Below are 17,810 nucleotides of genomic sequence, written 5' to 3'. Positions count from 1 at the left end.
TCAGCCAAACATATCTGTATCTTTATTTCAATTAAATTAAAAACAATCTGCAAGTATATTTATGCAACATTCACTATATACACATGATTTATGCAACTGCAAGGCAATTCTATGTATGCTGATTAATCTATTGTTAGTAAAACATGACAATAGCTATGGAAGTTGGCCAGTGAGTGCTCCTTTTCACAAGTGACTCTTTTCATGGCATGACTGAAAAAGAATAGCTACTAGCCATGAAATGGATTATCGGTAAACCTTAAAAAGAACATGACATAACCTAGCAGAGATTAACAGTCTTCTAAATGTAGTAGTATATTTACTTCAGATGATAGTGCTGCCTTTTTTTAAAAATTTGCTGTTGTTTCAATGATGTAAGACTTTCATCTGCTCTATCTAAAGAAAGCAATAATTAGACATTATGCTTCCTGGCAAAAATTTATTTTTGAACTGGCACCATAATATTTCAGAAAATAATAATAAAGTACCTCTTTGGTGAAGCCTAGGTACCCCCTACTACTCATTGTAACAACTTGTAAACAGGACCGCAATACAGTGCTATGCCTTAATTCTAACTCGGTTAGGTACCACAGATCTTCCTCACAGTCCTTCTCATAATTTTAGGAAAGTATTTTAAAGCAGGGAGTAAAGCAAAGGAAAATTAAGAAGGATATAAAGTTCCCTGTTTGAGATTTAAAAAAAGTGCATAATGTTTTCATTCCAAAAACTGTGCCACTGTATGGAACTGATGGATACAAGACTGTTTTCCTTCCTGTACTGGGCATTACAGATCATTACACAAACACAGTCTCTGCTCATTGGCCAAAGAAGTCCCTCAAGTCTGTTTTCTGGTACAATCAGTTGTCCAATTATCTTAGAACAAATGTCCTGCATACTAAAAGAAGAATAGCAAGTTAACCGGTTTTTCACTAGAATGTCCGTTTTTGCAATTCCATTTCTGTACACTGCATTTCCAATCCATTGGAGAGTTTTTAGTGTTTGGCATACACATCCCAACTCCTTGGCACCACCAGGTTCAGTGCATCCATTGCCAGCAACAGACGTAGCACCAGGAAAATGTGACTCCCAGCGCAGGGGACAGTTCAGGAGGAGTGGGCATTCTCCAGCAAGGGCGGTCCGTCTCGATGCATCGATGGGTGTGTGTGCTCCCTTTTGTAAGTTTTTGGAGGAAGCTTTGGGATATGTTGAGAAGTGCTTTGTCGTGGAGGAATGGGTGGTCCAGCAACAGAATGGAGGTCCACGTCTTGTTGTATCAAAGGCGGGGATGGAAGATGCCTCCGCGCTACATGTGGGGAAGGTGTCTGAGGGGGAGGGGGAGTAAACGGAGAGGGACTGTTTGGGAAAAAGGTGTTACCAAGTTCGCTTTTTCTCCCCAGTGGTGGAGGTTGGAGGTGTAGTGGTGAGCTAGAGAAAACATCTGGAGTTCGCACAGGTTCTCGTGGTGGTAACACAGGAGGGCTTTCAGGGGGGTCAGAGATGCAGGTCCGGTCAGGCACTGAGTACCTTGGTGAATACACTTTAGAGGTTGGTTGCCTAGGAGGGATTGCTGGTGGGCTGTCCAGGTGCGCGGAAGTAATCTGAGGTACGCAAACATTTCATTCAATAAAGCTTTAGAGTGGCAGCAAAAAAACAAGACCCTGCTGTGAAATGGGAGCAGAGCTCCTGCCCTGCAGATTGCTCTATCTGGTTAAGCAAAAGACACAGCAAGCAAGCACACAATGAAGATGAGGAGTAAGGAAACAAAAGGGAGCGGTGGTGCATGAAACAAACACGTTCCTCATTGTGATGCAGACAGAAAAGACAAATGGACCAGATGAGCAGGAGGGGAGAGCATGGGTGTATCAACACATGAGTTAACAGCCAGGGATGCAGGGAAGAAAGATGCACTGAGAGGGGAAAAGGCAAGCCAAAGAACGATCAGAGTAATAGCTTCCACGCTGGTTCCGGATCTGCCCGCTGGGTAGGTCTGGGTATCTTCCCCTGCCTCCCCAGAAACAGGCACTTAGGATGGGTAATAGCACCAGATATTTCTCCAAGAAAATGTGGAAAAGGGAGAGGCACATGATGCTGAACAGAGTTAAAAATGAACTATGCTCAGATGGAACTAAGTAGGCACAATTACTGGAATGGTTCCCAGGCTGCAGCCCACTATGACAGTTTCCACCGCCTTATTATGTTTATGTTTTCAACTGCTTTTTGATAGGAACTTGAATACACATTAAAGTCTGCTGGCTGGCAGCAGAGTCAGCTGTAGTCCAAAAAGGACATCTTGCTGAAGAGACATGCAGAAGCCCTCTCTAAACCCAAAGACATGCAAAGTAATTTTGAGTGGAATTTTCAAATCTACCCAATTCTCTGAAGCCATCAACCAGCTCCCAATGAGATCAAGAGAAATTTGACACTCTGCAGCAAAGGCTAGATCAGATCCCAGATGTTAAAGGAAGATGCAGCAATGGCTGAAGCAGGTAGACAGGACAGGTGATCAAGGAAAAGCACTGAGCACCACAGCGTCAAGGGTCAAACATTCCAATGAATCTTTTCAGGAGACTAAGGTATATTCATTGCTTTCCATCAGTATTTTTCATCTCTTTACCCCAGTACATACACCCCAAAAAGATGCTCTGGGACAATTATTACAGATGGAAACATCTACCCGTGGCTCCAAGTTCTAGCAAAGTGTGAGCCTAATCACTCTGGATTGATAGACAAGATAGAGACATTCTTAATCCTGAATTTAGGTCTCATCTGTTAATTCACTGGTTTGGGATCAGGACATAGTAAGGCTGAACTGTGCAGGCCTGAAATACACGGCTGCTTACTGTTTCACATACAGTTGTTAAAAAATACACATATTATCTTTAGGAGTTCGTTTTCTATTGTACCCTTCCCTCTTCTCCCAGAAAAACACCCGTTTTTCCTCTTACTTACTTTTGATGGGGAGGATTCAGCGGGGGCAGACTCCGGTCTTCTTCGAGGAGGAACTGGAGGGGGAACATGAGCTTCATCCGAATTTTTGGTGAAGTTTATGGATGACACAGAAGCAGATCCTAGTGGGCATAAAAAGAAAAATCCCGATAATGATAAACTTTTATTCAACACGGTATATTTCCTTTATCATTGTCAGTAAAGATATCATTAAAGGCAGCATGCTTTTACTTTAGTAAATTACTTGCTTGTAAAAGGCAGCATGAAACAAGAGGTGTTAAAGGAATATACAACTAAACAACCCTCTATCTTGCACATCCCAGAAAAACTGCTTTTCTGAGCTGCAATCATCCGTGGCCACCAATTCCTGTGCTTTCTTAAGTAATCCTTAAGACCAAAACCCACACCAAAAACTTGTCCATGTTAACACAAAAGCACTAAAACAATATCCTGAACCTGCAGTCAGTGGGTCAATCCAACAATGAAGAAATATCTTCTTAGGAAGTACTTGGGAGACCTAGTGAGGACACTAGGACACCCCCTTGTGGCAACCAGTTCAACAGGGCACTAACTTTGTATTTCCTTTGACAGTCCTCCTACATTTACAATGTGAAATATTGAAAGCATACCATATGGCATAAGCTTCCTTGTATGTTGAAGACAGAAGAAAAATACATGCTGATTTTTCCTGATGCATTTAGAGCAGGGCAATGTTGATTTTAAGACATTCAGGAAAAACATCTACATACCCTGAAGCCAATTTGCAATGGCAGACAGTAAAATAAGGCATTCGCAGAACATTCATTTCTATTCTCATGGGTCACCATCAAACAGATACTCACTGAATACATTCAACACATATATATATATATATATATATGAAAACATACATACTTATCGCTCTTTTTAGGTACCTCAAGGGAGGCTGTAGCGAGGTGGGGGTTGGCCTGTTCTCCCACATGCCTGGTGACAGGACGAGGGGGAATGGGCTTAAGTTGAGCCAGGGGAGTTTTAGGTTAGATGTTAGGAAGAACTTCTTTACCGAAAAGGTTGTTAGGCATTGGAACAGGCTGCCCAGGGAAGTGGTGGAGTCACCATCCCTGGAAGTCTTCAAAAGACGCTTAGATGTAGAGCTTAGGGATATGGTTTAGTGGAGGGCTGTTAGCGTTAGGTTGGAGGTTGGACTCGATGACCTTGAGGTCTCTTCCAACCTAGAAAATTCTGTGATTCTGTGATATATGTGGCAGCAAATCCACAGCTGTTATACCAGATATATCAGATATACCTCTGGCTTTCTGTTTTGACAGTTTGTCCAAAGACATGTAATACCCAGCACATCTAATTCTGTTTAGTTTCTCCCTTTACAGCAAAAACTTATAAAAATGGAGTAAAATGCACTGAAAGTTTCTGCCACTACAAGGAGACTACAGTGACTATAGAGACAGTCTAAAGGCTATCTAAAGATGGTCAAGACTAAAGATGGTTTTACCTGTTTAAGACCACAAAATCTAATACACACAGTCTTGGCAGACTATCAGTTTTCACCTACTTGCATGAAAAGGACTGGAAGGATCTGAGTCAAATACACTGCAGGCATCTGTTGTGCTCGAAGTAGCAGAAGCAGGGGGTGGGGTCAAAGGTGTTCGTGGAGAGTTTGGTGCAGATGCTGTGGTTTCGGTCTCGCTCTCTGGGATGCGACTGTAACTAATTTTTCTTGGCTCCTGTTGCAGGGGTGTAGGGTGTCTCATGGTACCTGGCCTTGGATTAGATGGGCGAACACCCGGGGACTTGAGAGGGTAGCTGTACTTTTTGGGCTGAAATGACAAAAAGGAAACAAAGCGTCACACAAAATCAAAACACACCAAACAAAATCAAAATGCCAAATAAATCACCTCTCTCTGAAAGACAAATGTAAGCATTTGGGAGGGGGGGGAGAATACTAACAAATCTTGGTGGAGGCTTGACATTTCGTGGCTCTATCTCTAGGGACTTGTTGAACAGATAATCTGTAAATTCTGTCTCCATGCTGTTTCCCATTGGATTCAGGTTTTCAAAAAATCTCTGAAATACAAGAAGGTAAAAAAAATTACATCAGCTAAGCTATTTCTTTGGCGCTTGTTTCTATTGCATAAGTGATCCCAACTGCTCCATAGAAGAGAGAAAACGTTCAAGTCAGAAGCAGTGATAAATTTTTAAGTTAGCAAGTGCCTGTTGCCAGCCCTCTGATGGACATTCCTAGTGCTATGCTTGGCCTAAAGAAACAACTGTGCTAGTACCATAAATATTTTCTGTAGTGCAAAAAGCAGACCAGGTTAGCTTGAACACCCTCTGAAGAAGTTGTATACAGCCCATCTCTACATTGATGCAGGGGAAGGCTGCTCTCAGAACACATTCTGTCAAACCCTGAGGAGAAAAAATACCAAGAGAAAATCCTGCAGTCTCTTAAGATAAACAGTCCTATGGCTCTTTGAGAATACATAGCTGAAAATACATTTAAAGAAAAAGGAGAAAGAAAAGCAAGCAGCAGACTGCTTAGGGAGGAACACACAAACCAAGGAGAACAAGTACACAAGGGGATAAAACTGTGAGCATCATCACCAGTACATGAAGTAAATGCAGTGTTATCAGGTAAGCCTGAAAACATAAAAAATAACAGAGGAGAGGAAAAAGACAACTGGGGTCACTACAGGCCAGTGATAAATAAAAGCAACTGACTGAAGGACCGTGAGAATCTGGCAGTTTCTGTTACTGTTTAACACTGATCAGTAAGATCTACCTACCAACACTCCAACAGCTGAAATTAAAAAAAAAAAAAAAAAAAAAAAAGCATAAAAACAAAACAATCACCCCCCACCACCAAATTGCAAGCATTGAGCTTTTTGCTCTTACAGACTTGAGAGCTTTTTGCTCTTCTCTTACAGAGTTGACAGATTTTATGGCAAGCCTTCTGCTCATCTCTGATTCAGTCTCTATCAGCTGGTGTTATCACGACAGAAGTACCTCAAGGTGTGGACACATGGAAATAATGCCACTTACCCTGATGTCAAATTCTACTCTTAAACAGTATGGCTGGTTCTGGTACTGCTGTATCTCTCCTGTTATTTCAGCTACCTTTCTCCTCTTGCTGAAGTTTATAAGTTCTTTCCCATGTCGCTTTAGAAATTCAGGGTTGCCTTCTTCTGTTTTCAAAATGTTAGTTAAGTAAATTCCTAAGGAGAACACAAAAGAGATTCTAAATATGTAGTACAAAACAAGCGGGAAGGTATGTGGTTGGAAAACAAAATTCTTAAACAACTTAATTTGTGCATTTTAATTACTTAGAAAAATTTTCATTTGGGGTCAGTAAGTCACAGCTCATTTTCAAATAAGGCAGTAACTTAAGTATTTTAATTGTTGTGAATTCTGACTTTTGCATTAAAATCTCCAGGTTTATGCATCCTGCCATTGTTTAGGAACCTCACAACACTGAACACTACTAGCAATTTGCAAGACAAGTCTACACTGAACTGAACTGCTTTCTCTCAACTATTCTGCCAGGATTCAGTTCTATTCCACCAGAGATCCCAGCTAAGCCCAAAAAAAGTATTTGTGTTTTATTTTTCTGTTCCACTCCTGCCCTCATAATTACATCAAATCATGATCATTAGAGAGGAGTTCGTCTCAAGTCCATGAATGACCTGGCTGAACTGTCACACGACTCTTCTGACTGCAGCTTGAGAAGTAAATAGAACTATTCATGTGTGATCATGCTAACCTCTACTCATCTCTGAAGCAGGACAAAAGGTTTCTTAGCTGACCTTATCTTTCTTTGGAGAGCTCTGGCGTATATGTTTCCCAAATTTGTGAACTGCCAGAAAAGCTATCAATGCCATTTTCTTTCAACTGTGAAGTCTGTGCTGGACAAGTACAACGTACTGTGAGTGAGAACTGCAGCAAATGTCCAAGCAGCAGCAATGCCTTCTGCCTAATTTCATAATTTGCTAAACTTCAGAAACTCCAAGTATCCTACTTGGAAGAACTCCTCAGCCTGATGATGCAGAACAGGGTTCTTTACCAAAACCTATTTTTATTTCTTGACGTTGTTTGGGAGTATGTGGGCGTGTTCCCTTCTTACCTGCAAGTAAATATTTCTAACATGCCCACCTTCCATTTAAGGGACAACATTTGAAACTGCATTTAAAGGAAAAATGAATAACTATGTAATTAACATATTCCAGGTATGCTAATTCTTGCCACAAATAACATATGCAATTATTGGTCAATTTAACATTTCTTTCACATACAGGCAATTAACAATTTCCTTTACACAATCAGTCCTGCTGCTAGTTTAAGCAAGCCAGGGAAAATGCTTTGATGTCTGGGCAGCTGAAATTCAAACCCGAATATCCTGTTAAAACTGAATTCTCACTATTGTTCATACTTTTGTTTAGTGCCTTAGCTCATTATTTTCCAAAGGTTTATGCATGATATAGCTCGTTCAGAACCCAATATACTTACCAAAAAAAGGCACACAAGGAGGATTAATGGACCTGAGTTTTGCCAAGTATTTCTTATAGTGATCCTCACTCAGTTCATAAGCTTCTTCCAGAATCTTCTTCTGACGACTGGGAATTTGCTACAGAGAGACAAAACCGGTTATTTGGAAAACCAGTGTAATGGCATAAGCCAGCAACAATACTGAGAGTAACCATCTCCCACTGATATTTAAGTCAGTGACCACAAGGACAGTGCCCCACCATCTCAGGATCTTGCTACCTTTTTCTGCCTTTCTGAAGTGAGGATTGATTTCTTTCTTCTGAAACCCAGAAATAAAAAAACAACTCTTACACCCTAATTGATTCGGTTGTTGGGAGATTTACCTTCCTTGTTCCTTCTCTGAAGGACATGCCTACTGAAAAGGTAAGCTTTCAATGTAGCTAAGGTGCACTACATTACACTTTCATACCAAAAATGGAGAACATTTCATCACTGTACCTCAAATGTGTGATCCAACCTATACACTGCTGCAGAGTTCATTGCACTGACAATCTCAAGGACGCCATTAAAGTTGTTTAGCTCTTGAAAAACTTGCAGGATCTCAATTATTCGGCTCACTACAATTACTCTTTCCTCTAGGTTTTCTGTTTCTACAATACATCTAAATAAACAAGAACATTTGATTTTGTATTGTAGTGTTGAAGAGTTTTCCATAAGAAAATATTAAGTTGTAACACACATAAGTCTGAAAAGTTTATCAAATTATTCAACAGTTCCGAAAATTTTTAGAATAAAGTTTGCTTTGAAGAATTAAAAGACTAAAAAGCTGAAATCATTATGGTAACATTATCTCAGGGACCAGCTGTAGCATCTAAACACTATTAAAATGAAATTCTCCCAGAACAGATTTTTTTCACAACATCCTTCTGAAAGTATTGTACATATCCAGTAACGGACTAGGTGCATATTTTAGCAAAGTCACTTACTTTTCAAACCACAAAGTGAGGTTAGTTGTATGCCTTATCATTTTGAGAAGGTTGGGAGAATTAATTTCTTTATCTTCCTTTGTCCACACACTTCCAACTAGTTCAGATGGCTGCACAGCTCTAAAAAAAAAAAAGTAGATGCATGTATCAAAAAATGTAATCACAAGCATGAAAGAAGATACTATTTTTCCAAAGCTTCTTCATTTCCAGGGAATTTGAAATTAGTATTTGGAACTGAATTCTTAAGGTATCACTTCTATGATCTTAGGCTCACCACATGACTCAAGTGACTTGTATTTCTGTGCTTCTTTTCTAGCATGTAAATATTTCTTAATTTATATGACTATTAACCACTTCTGTTCATCTAAATGAAGAATGAAGTCCACATCTCATTCACCGTAATAAAATGTGAGCTTCCAGCATCTTAACAAGCTCTCACAGACATCTGGTGAGATCTGACATGGTCCATAATTTGCTTCACAATCTAGGATACCAATTTAATTCATGTTCGTGCTTCTCAAAGGTTGATTTACTCAGAAAGCATAAGGAGAAACCTGCAGCACAATGCAATTGAAAGTATGCATCAGTCACAGGCACCGCACGTTCGCTTGGGGATGACAAAACAAATACTAGATTTTAGAATTTTTGGCTGAAAAAGTAACAATTAATATACAGCATCGGTAAAGTCCCTTGACCTACCGTGGGGCTTCACAGCAGGGGCCCGCAGAAACAATTTCATGCTGGAGGATATTTTGGTTTGTGTCATGTGTTTTTCAATGGAGGAAAGTTACCTGTAAAAATCTGACTCAAGTAAAGTGAGCTGCCGAGCAATTTCTATTGGATGCAAAGTGAGCAAGTCAAAAGTCTCTGTGTGTCCTGGTTTGCTTATGTGCCATTCGATCGCTGGAGGTGGGCTTTCAAAAGTAATGTTGTGGCTTGGCCCAATGGCTTGTGCCTGCTTTTTCCGGTTGATTATCTTGGTGATTGATTCAACCCATTTCTTCATCGCTTTGCCTGGCACACAGGGAGAAAATTGCTGTTTAGTCTTAATACTTTTTTTCCCAGAGGTTTGTATAATTGGGAAATTTTTGATTCAATAGCCATCCCCATGCCGCCAATACAATTAAGCAACCGTATACTCAGAAACGTATGCATGGTGTTCCCAAACAACTCTCAAAGCATTCAGACATATTATGAAGAAACCCTCAACAGCCAATGCCGAGCATGTCAGGTTTGTCCAAGCACATTCATGACATCTAAATTTGGCTTCTGCTCTGAATCAGGGGGCATTTTTCTCTCTTCTACCACTTTACAATGAGTTTATGGAAACCAGCTTTTTTTTGGTCCAAAGTGCATTTCTGTGAACCACCTGAACTTTATACTTTGGGCAGGAGTACATGCATACCTCAGAAGGCATAGAAGGGAATAATAATGAACAGGGAAAAGCTTCTCCCTCAACTGTATTTATCATCAAAGCTGAGAATAAAACCCAAAGGACAAATGCCTGTTTAGCTCTACACCATAAGAATTTCCTACATGAGATGGCAAGTCCACTGAAAATTTACCAGTAATCCACATTAAACCAGCTGCTTCAGTCTCCACCTCATCTAAATTGCTAAATAACCATGGATTACTTCTCTACTGTAATATTTTCCTACAAACTACTCCTGTAGCTGTCCAGTTGTTCTTGTAAGGGAATGTGAAAGACCAGTACAGTCACAATTGGAAGGTGACCTACAGGACCGATATGCACTGTGAAAGAGCTGGAAAACCCTTGCTTTAACAAACCAGTCGTTTCCACCAAACTTTTACAAAAATCACACCTGCATATTGTTTACGAGGACAATCAAAATAATTATTCTGTCCTGAGCATCACTCAATTCTCGTTATTTGTCATTGATTTCAGTCACCTTATAGCATAGAACTTATTAAATAAGGATATAAAGTATTCTTTCTCCTGAACAGAGGCCAGACACTGTGGAATTTAATATAATTTAAGTATTTAATAAGATACAAGCTCTGTTTTTCTTTATCCACTCACTGAAAGGCAAAGTGATCCATTCCATACCTTGGAAAAGGCATGCTTTAAAAAGACCACTACTTAAGAAACTTTAAGTACCTCTTACTGTTCCAATGAATTCCTCCAAACGTTGCAAAAGATCAGCATCTCTTTCAAAGTCATAGAAGTGGTGTTCTACCCAGTGTCGACATACATTTAATACTCTGCAGAAGAAAAAGGGCAGTAAGTATTGCACAATATGGTCTGTCTTCATGTCTAGCGTTTCAAGGCTTTTAGTTCACAGAAATATCAGAATAGCAGAACAAACAGGATTATTCTACTGTCTGCATTTCATTGGCTATAAGCATTTCTTTTTAACTTTACATTCAGAGAAGCCAGAGTAATGTTAATATTCATTAAAATAACTTTTATAATGTTCTCTACATACATCTTTGTGGCAAGCTTATGGTGTACAACTTGGCACAAATATGGATTCCATAAAAGCCATGAGTGCAAGAAACAGATTTGCAGACTAACAGCCTAAAACTCAGCAGAAGTCTATCCCAAGGCCTTTCATGCCATGAGTTTTCATGCCACGAGTCAAATTCCCACCAGATTTTCAAGCACCAAAGTCAAAATGTCTAACTGCTCCCCTATGCTATCAAAACATCTACAAGAAAGGCTCCCAGCTATCCAAAAGAGCTCCTGCATCCAAAGTTTGGTACTTTAAAAACTTAAAAGGAAGTCAGGTTGGCTCACATTGCTGCAGTACTCACCGTAGCTGCACAGGTTGTATGTACTCTTTCCGAAATCTTTTTAACTCAGCACTAAGAGGCTGGTCTCCATTCTCCATTGCAATACGATCAGCTTCTGTTGGCTCAGGCTCTGGAATTTCAAACCTAGCACAGAAGGTGGGGATAAGTACCAGTCATCTATTAAACTAATCTTGCTCAAACGAGCACGTGTTGATTGAAGATAGCTCAAAATTCAGATGGTTTCTACATGTCAGGATCTTATGTTTTGCTAAACACAGGAAGATTCACTAAAATCAACATTAATGCAGATTTCAAAGACATAACTGTGGGGCACTGAAAATTACTGAAGCCAACTGAACAATCCTAAAACTTCTGGATATACCTCATGCATTTTACTTGCACTCTGTCATCCTTAAATTTCACAAATTTTTAAAAGTGTTTGGAGTAAAACAAAGCCAGCTGGAAAACAAGAATCTTACAAGTTCTACTCCAGGTAAAAATTTAAACAAATATCGCACTTCATACGAGTAATATTTTAACAGTGGCATACCTTTCTATTAGTAGACTCAGCAGCTCCTGAGGTTTACAGAAGGATCTGTATGTTGTGAGAAAAGTCCGAACAAAGTTGGGATCTAAGACAAAGAATTATGCTTGTGTCAGCAATTATCTACTGGTTTATACTTGAAAATAAGTTAATTGCATCCTTCAAAATGAAAGATGCTAGAGTATTGAATGCAGAAAGAGGATGGTGTAAAATGAAGCTGCTTTGGTAACAATTCACAACCTCTTAAAATAGAAATAAAAAGCAGAATTTAAAAGCAATTTTAACTCCATTTGACAAATCATAAAAATGGCTATTTCCCTTCAATTATTAAAAGATAGGATTCTCTTTCAACAACTTTGAAAATAACAGATCATTTTATTTATGAGCCATCTAGTAAACAGCCGTTTTTGACAAAGAGCAAGACAAACAAACAACTCAGAAAACAGAACAACCAACACTGCATTGGATAAAAATTGGCCTAACTCTTCCAGGGTAGAATGTTTTCCCAAAACTGGTACAACTTATGAGCAGCTGTGGTTAAGGTAGGCTAGGTATTTTTTTCAGTTAGCCTACAGTTGTACTGATTTTATTTTACTTCAAGAAAATCAGTACATTTCATATTAACTGATTAAGTACACATCAGCATCTTTAAAACATTCATATCAGCTTTAAAAACAAGTATTCAAAACAGAAAGCAATGCACTTCCCTTAATTACAAAAGCAAAATCATTTGTTTTCAAGTATGAGGAAATGCAGTGACAGCATGCTGGCACTACACAGAGCTGACTAGAAACCAAGCTAGCATTGCTATCACTAAACAAAACTCATGATCAGGTTGCAATGGCTTTACATATTAAATGCATATATATTTTTCAAAAAAAAGGGCAATTTTTCTAGTATGAATTGGCTGAACAGCATGTAGCACTTGAAACGAGTTCCTATAGGTAGTAATGCAGGAAGAAACCCAGCATTATTTGACCTAAAACTACACACCAATTTCACATTTGGATTTGTTTCCTGGAATGTGGGGTTTTAAGACCCTCATAAAAATCCTCAAACTACTTACCAGCATCTCATCCATCTGAGCGAATATCCTACCTTTTTTGAAATCCCACTGAATTCCTCGTTTAATTTACTACAATCCATCACGCAGATTAACCATGTTGTGCCACGCAGCATTTCCTTGCCTTTCTGTTGTATGCTAATTCCCATTTCCTACACAATACACTGGCTAGTGTGTTTTATCATCTCAATTTCCTTCATTACTGTTTTTCTTACCACAGTACCTCTCACCTCTCCTTGAAACCGTATAGTCTTTTCAAAGGCAAACCTCCAAATCTTTTTGCACAAAGAATGTGATCCCTGTCCCCACTGTCCTCATCATGCAAACATATGATTTTTCATGTCCCAAAAAACAAGTAGTAACTCAACTAAACACCATAACTCATGTTTTCAGAGCTTGCATTCTGTAGTAGGCAGCAACTGCCCCAAACAGCATTTGTCTGCATGAAAGAGAAGCGAGCCTCCACCGCAATCAACGTTTTCAGATCGCTGCAAGCTCTGAGTCATAGCTATTGTTATTTACAGGTAGACTCAGTGTCTAAATCTACAATGCATATTGAATTTCAAATGAAGTAAATCAGAAAATGAAATCTAACTCCGTTATCTTACTAGCAAAATCTGCAACTCAAAATAGCGTACAATATATGAGCAAGTGTTAAAAAAAAATGCAGACAACACACTGGTTAGCCAGGATGTCTGCTCATGTGATAATTCTCTCTTCAATACAGCCAATTTGAAAGCTAAAAAAGAACAATAACTTGTTCTACAAGGATTTATAAATAATCACCCTTGAATTCCTTAAGAAAGGAAACGGACACTACGATGACGCACAAGCACTCTTAACATATCAAAGCTTTAAAAATAGAAGAGCACTGCCCTATAGATAAAAAAAAAAAAAAGGCCATGGCTTTCAAATCTTGGTACCACCTAGCCGAGCTGCTCTTAAGCAAGCATCAGGAGGAGGAGATAACCACAGAAACACATTAAAACAAGTAAAAACCACCAGAATACGGAAACGGGGTCAGAATCTGAATTTCTAATTAGAGGGCAGCATCTCGGGTGAAAACACAAGGCAAGTTGCTTTAGGAGACCTCTCCCAGCTCTGCTGTTCCACCAGAGGAGGGTTTGGACAGCCCGCTGCACCTCCTGGCCAGGCAGCCCCCAGGGTTTTCTCTCTGCTTTACCTCTGGTGGTGGCTGCAGAGCTCATCCCCTGCCAATAACTCCCCTTTTTCAGCTATTTCCACCAAACTGGCATATCCTTTGCGACCATATCTGTAATTACTCCTTATAGTATTTGACTTACAAGAGAAGACTCCCAAAATATCTGCCTTGACATTGTCATATGCGGGGCTACCTACACTTGAGGAAATACACCTTAGTAAGTTACAGCTTGCTATTCTGGCATATGTACATGAAGTCAACACAATTCTTTTAAGATGGTAAGCACACACACAATCCTTTGTGGGGCAGTAAGAAATCCACCATCTGTAGCTGTTTAGCTACATACCACAGAGACACTTGTGTTCCTACACCTGAAAGCAGAAGAGAAGCCCTGCACTCGGCTGATGCACGCCCAGAACAGTTAAAGGGTTACTATGGAAAGCTGTCGCCCTACTCACTGCATCTCATAAAATGCAACAAAACACTGAATGATTTACATAGTAAATGGACCTCGTTTCCTGTACAACAGAGCCTTTTTGGCTGAGTCACTAAATCTATTCCTTTGTTTCCCTGGAAAAGACAGCGAAGAATGGTTAGAATGACTACATTCGTCCCCACAGAGAACCAGCTACCAACCAGAAGCTATGTAATGAAAGATAAGAGCTTAGAGAAATGACACACAACCGAGCAATTCAGCATCGGAGCCACGCATGTTGCGCTCAGATCTCTAAGGTTACAGTGATGGGCCAAATACATCACAAGACAACCAATTTCTTTCTTTCCTTCCCCTATTTTTTTTTGTGGGGGAGAACAGATCCAAGGGCTTCAGGCTATTTTGCAGTACCCGTATTCTCAGCTGAGCCAAAGAGTGGTTTGGTCAACATCACACAACTCTAACAGCGGGCTTCGAGCTACCTACCTCAGGCTTCATTAAATTGTGGCTGTTGAGAGCAGGGATTTCAATGCCTGTGGAAGTGAACGTGGATCTAACCAATGGATCTGGGGACAACAAGAGTCCCTCTACATATAGAAGGCCAATTCCCAGTGGTATGCAAAGTAGCCAAAGCACAGCAAACATGTCACTAAAGCAGTACTGGTTCTGCTAATTCTCTGCCAAATACAATTTTAGCTCAAAACAGAACAAAAAAAAGCCACTCTTCCTTTCTCTAACACTGAATTGTTTTACTCTAACTTCCAAACCCATAAAATTGTCATAAATCGTGCCTGTAAAATTTGAAGCCAACAGCTAAAAGTTTATAAAACCACAAGAAAATGAAGACAGGCACAAATCTTCTCTGGTTAAAGCTGCCAGCAAGACATTGCATTTGCATTTCCAGTAAGTGATAGGAAAGCTAAACTGAATGACGTATGGAGAAGAGCAACAAAAGTAATGGAGTAAACAGATTTATTTGGAAGCACTTTAAAAATAAACATACTAAACTGTATTAATTATATTCTGTTTACTCCTAGCTCCTTCCAAACAAACATTCCTGCTTAATGCTGGAGTCCAGTTCCACCAAGATAGAGCTGCAGAAGAACAATTTCTTGGAGTAAGGAGTGAAAAGGCAGACAAAAATCTGCAGCTGAGTATGAGAAGTACTTTTACCAAGATGCGTAAGGTTTAGAATAAGTGCCCATACAGGTAGAATCAAAGAAAACAAACGAACAAACCCAAGCCTGTGCTTTTCATCACAGCTTATAAAAATCCTGGAAAATTATCAAGAAAAACTCCACGCAGAGATGGGACTGGATGAGCCATTCAGTTTCACAAAAATGCCATTCACCACACAAACATGAACATACCTTCACAAAAATAAACGTATCTTCACAAAACAAACAGAAACCTGAAGTCAAAAGTTCTTGAATCAAATCCGCACTGCATTTCTGATTAAGGTGAAAATCATGCAAGTGCCTGCTTCTAGCAAGCTGTTATTTGATCTATTCATTTGACATCAGCATGGACACAGGTAATAGTTTATGAAGTGCAACTCTTAACTGCAGAAACCAGGCCCACAATTCTTGTCTGCAGTACTAGCCCCTTCATGTGCCACCCAGCCATGGAAGTCTTGAGGGAAGGCAATTCTTGTAGCCTGGGGCATACAGGAAGAAGTATTGTCTGGAGCTCAATTCCTGCTGGACCCTGACCCCCCGCCCAATCCCTCACATGAGAATAACCTTATGCACATGCCTATTGCACTGTGTTCAGCCAAAAGATATATTTGTATTTTTAATTGCTACAGCAGTGCAAATTTCAAATTCCGAACCTTAACTCAAAATGCATTTCACAGTATGTGCACTGCAAAGCACACTGGCTTTTTACATACTGTATATATTTTGCTATACATATTTAATACAGAAAATAAGAAGCCTAAACCAGTCATCAGCTGCTCTGGTTATGGAAATAAAGGGCCTCACCTGCATACATGTGGTAAGTCAGCCTCTCGATAAGCTTGACTACGGTTCCTGCCTTGATGATCGGGATTCCGGATTTGGGCTGCATGTTTTCTTCAAACACAATGTTCTCTTCAGAGTCAGGTTCTGCAAACCTGTAAAGCTCAGGATTTGGAAATCTCATCTGCTCCTCTTTTTCTTCCTGCAACATTGTTACATCCAACATCCTTTCCAGCGTGCTTCTGTATTGCAAAGATATCAATGCTGCCATCCAGTTGTTTTTCTCTTCAGCTGATTTAGCAGCAAAAATAACACTGTTCTCATCTTTTAAGATGATTTCAAAAGCATGTCTGTACTCATTAGTGTCGTCTTTGTCATTGATTTGTACCTTTCGCATGAAGAACTTCTCTTTTAGACGATATTCTGCATTGCTAGCACCAGGAAGTCTTGGCTGGCCATGATTTGACTTACAGCAAATCATCAAGCCATCAAATAGAAAGATGTGTCTCTCATGCTTTGCTCCCACACGCGTGAGCGTTCCTTCCATGATGAACTCGTTACAGCATTGGCCGATGTCCTTACCCTCCCAACCATCAATATTTTTCTGGATTTCATTCATTTTCTTAATTGCTAGCTGTTTCCCCTTCATCTGCTGAGTATAGAATCGGCATGCAGATTCACTTCAACGCAGGATGGGAAAAAGGCAGCCTATTAGTATACGATGATTTAAAAATCACAACCACCACTAGCAACAACAACACAAGATAATCTCTCTGAGTGGTGAGAACTCCTCTGAGAACACAGTTTAAACAGCCAGTATCAGGTTCTTCTCCTGAAAGCACTATTACAAGGCTTGACTAATGTTTTTCCAAAGTGCACCAACTGACAAAGTTCCCACTTAGCTTCTATGCAACAAATGTTTTTACCTAAACACAGGCAACCAGAAGTAGGCAGGCTGTTAGTGCTTCTTAGCCTAGTACATCACTCACTCTCATAGATGACAAACAGTTTTAGAAAGCATTAATTTAAAGAAGCACATTCAGAGAAAATAAGCTGTTAAAATACATTCACTTCTGAACCTAAATACAACGTTTAACAATAGAAATCTTGTTGGGCAAAGAAAATACTCAAACAACCTTAAGATCAAAAGTACAATCTTAACATGCTTAAATAACTGTTTAAGAAAATAAACATTAGCATTAAATCAAATGACAAACGATATAATCCAAGATTTCACCATAACAGAGACACGTATATAAAATTAGGTAGCAATTTCTGTTATCCAGTTGTAACTTTTAACTAGAAGAGCTTTATGTGCAACGGCAAATTGCTTTAAGCAGTTTTAAATTCAAGAACATTTCCTTCTAATCACACAAATGCACTTCTAAAATATTTTTAGAGTATTTTTAATCTGAGCATAAGAAAGTGGCAAATGCTGTAGCTTTCTACTTACCCGTGAATTTTCAGAACGTTTCAACTAGCAGTATGCAA

General features: G+C 39.5%; 1 protein-coding gene across 1 annotated transcript in view; it reads right to left on the bottom strand.

Annotated features, from left to right (window-relative positions):
* The window catches only part of SOS1 (SOS Ras/Rac guanine nucleotide exchange factor 1), a 48,694-nt gene continuing 30,884 nt past the window's right edge, over positions 1–17,810 (bottom strand). Inside the window, exons 10-22 of the mRNA XM_032184266.1 lie at positions 16,344–16,999; positions 11,710–11,791; positions 11,181–11,303; positions 10,525–10,628; positions 9,197–9,419; positions 8,406–8,525; positions 7,918–8,080; positions 7,441–7,558; positions 5,980–6,152; positions 4,888–5,004; positions 4,493–4,757; positions 2,947–3,065; positions 1–1,595 (exon numbers count right to left, since the gene is read on the bottom strand). Coding sequence (XP_032040157.1) covers positions 1,101–1,595; positions 2,947–3,065; positions 4,493–4,757; positions 4,888–5,004; positions 5,980–6,152; positions 7,441–7,558; positions 7,918–8,080; positions 8,406–8,525; positions 9,197–9,419; positions 10,525–10,628; positions 11,181–11,303; positions 11,710–11,791; positions 16,344–16,999 — 2,758 coding nt within the window. The 3' untranslated portion in view covers positions 1–1,100. The remainder of the gene's footprint in view (positions 1,596–2,946; positions 3,066–4,492; positions 4,758–4,887; positions 5,005–5,979; positions 6,153–7,440; positions 7,559–7,917; positions 8,081–8,405; positions 8,526–9,196; positions 9,420–10,524; positions 10,629–11,180; positions 11,304–11,709; positions 11,792–16,343; positions 17,000–17,810) is intronic.

Source organism: Aythya fuligula, chromosome 3 (assembly GCF_009819795.1).
Source record: "Aythya fuligula isolate bAytFul2 chromosome 3, bAytFul2.pri, whole genome shotgun sequence".
NCBI lineage: Eukaryota > Metazoa > Chordata > Aves > Anseriformes > Anatidae > Aythya > Aythya fuligula.
Note: the sequence above shows the minus strand (reverse complement) of the source record. Positions and strands in the feature narration are given on the sequence as shown.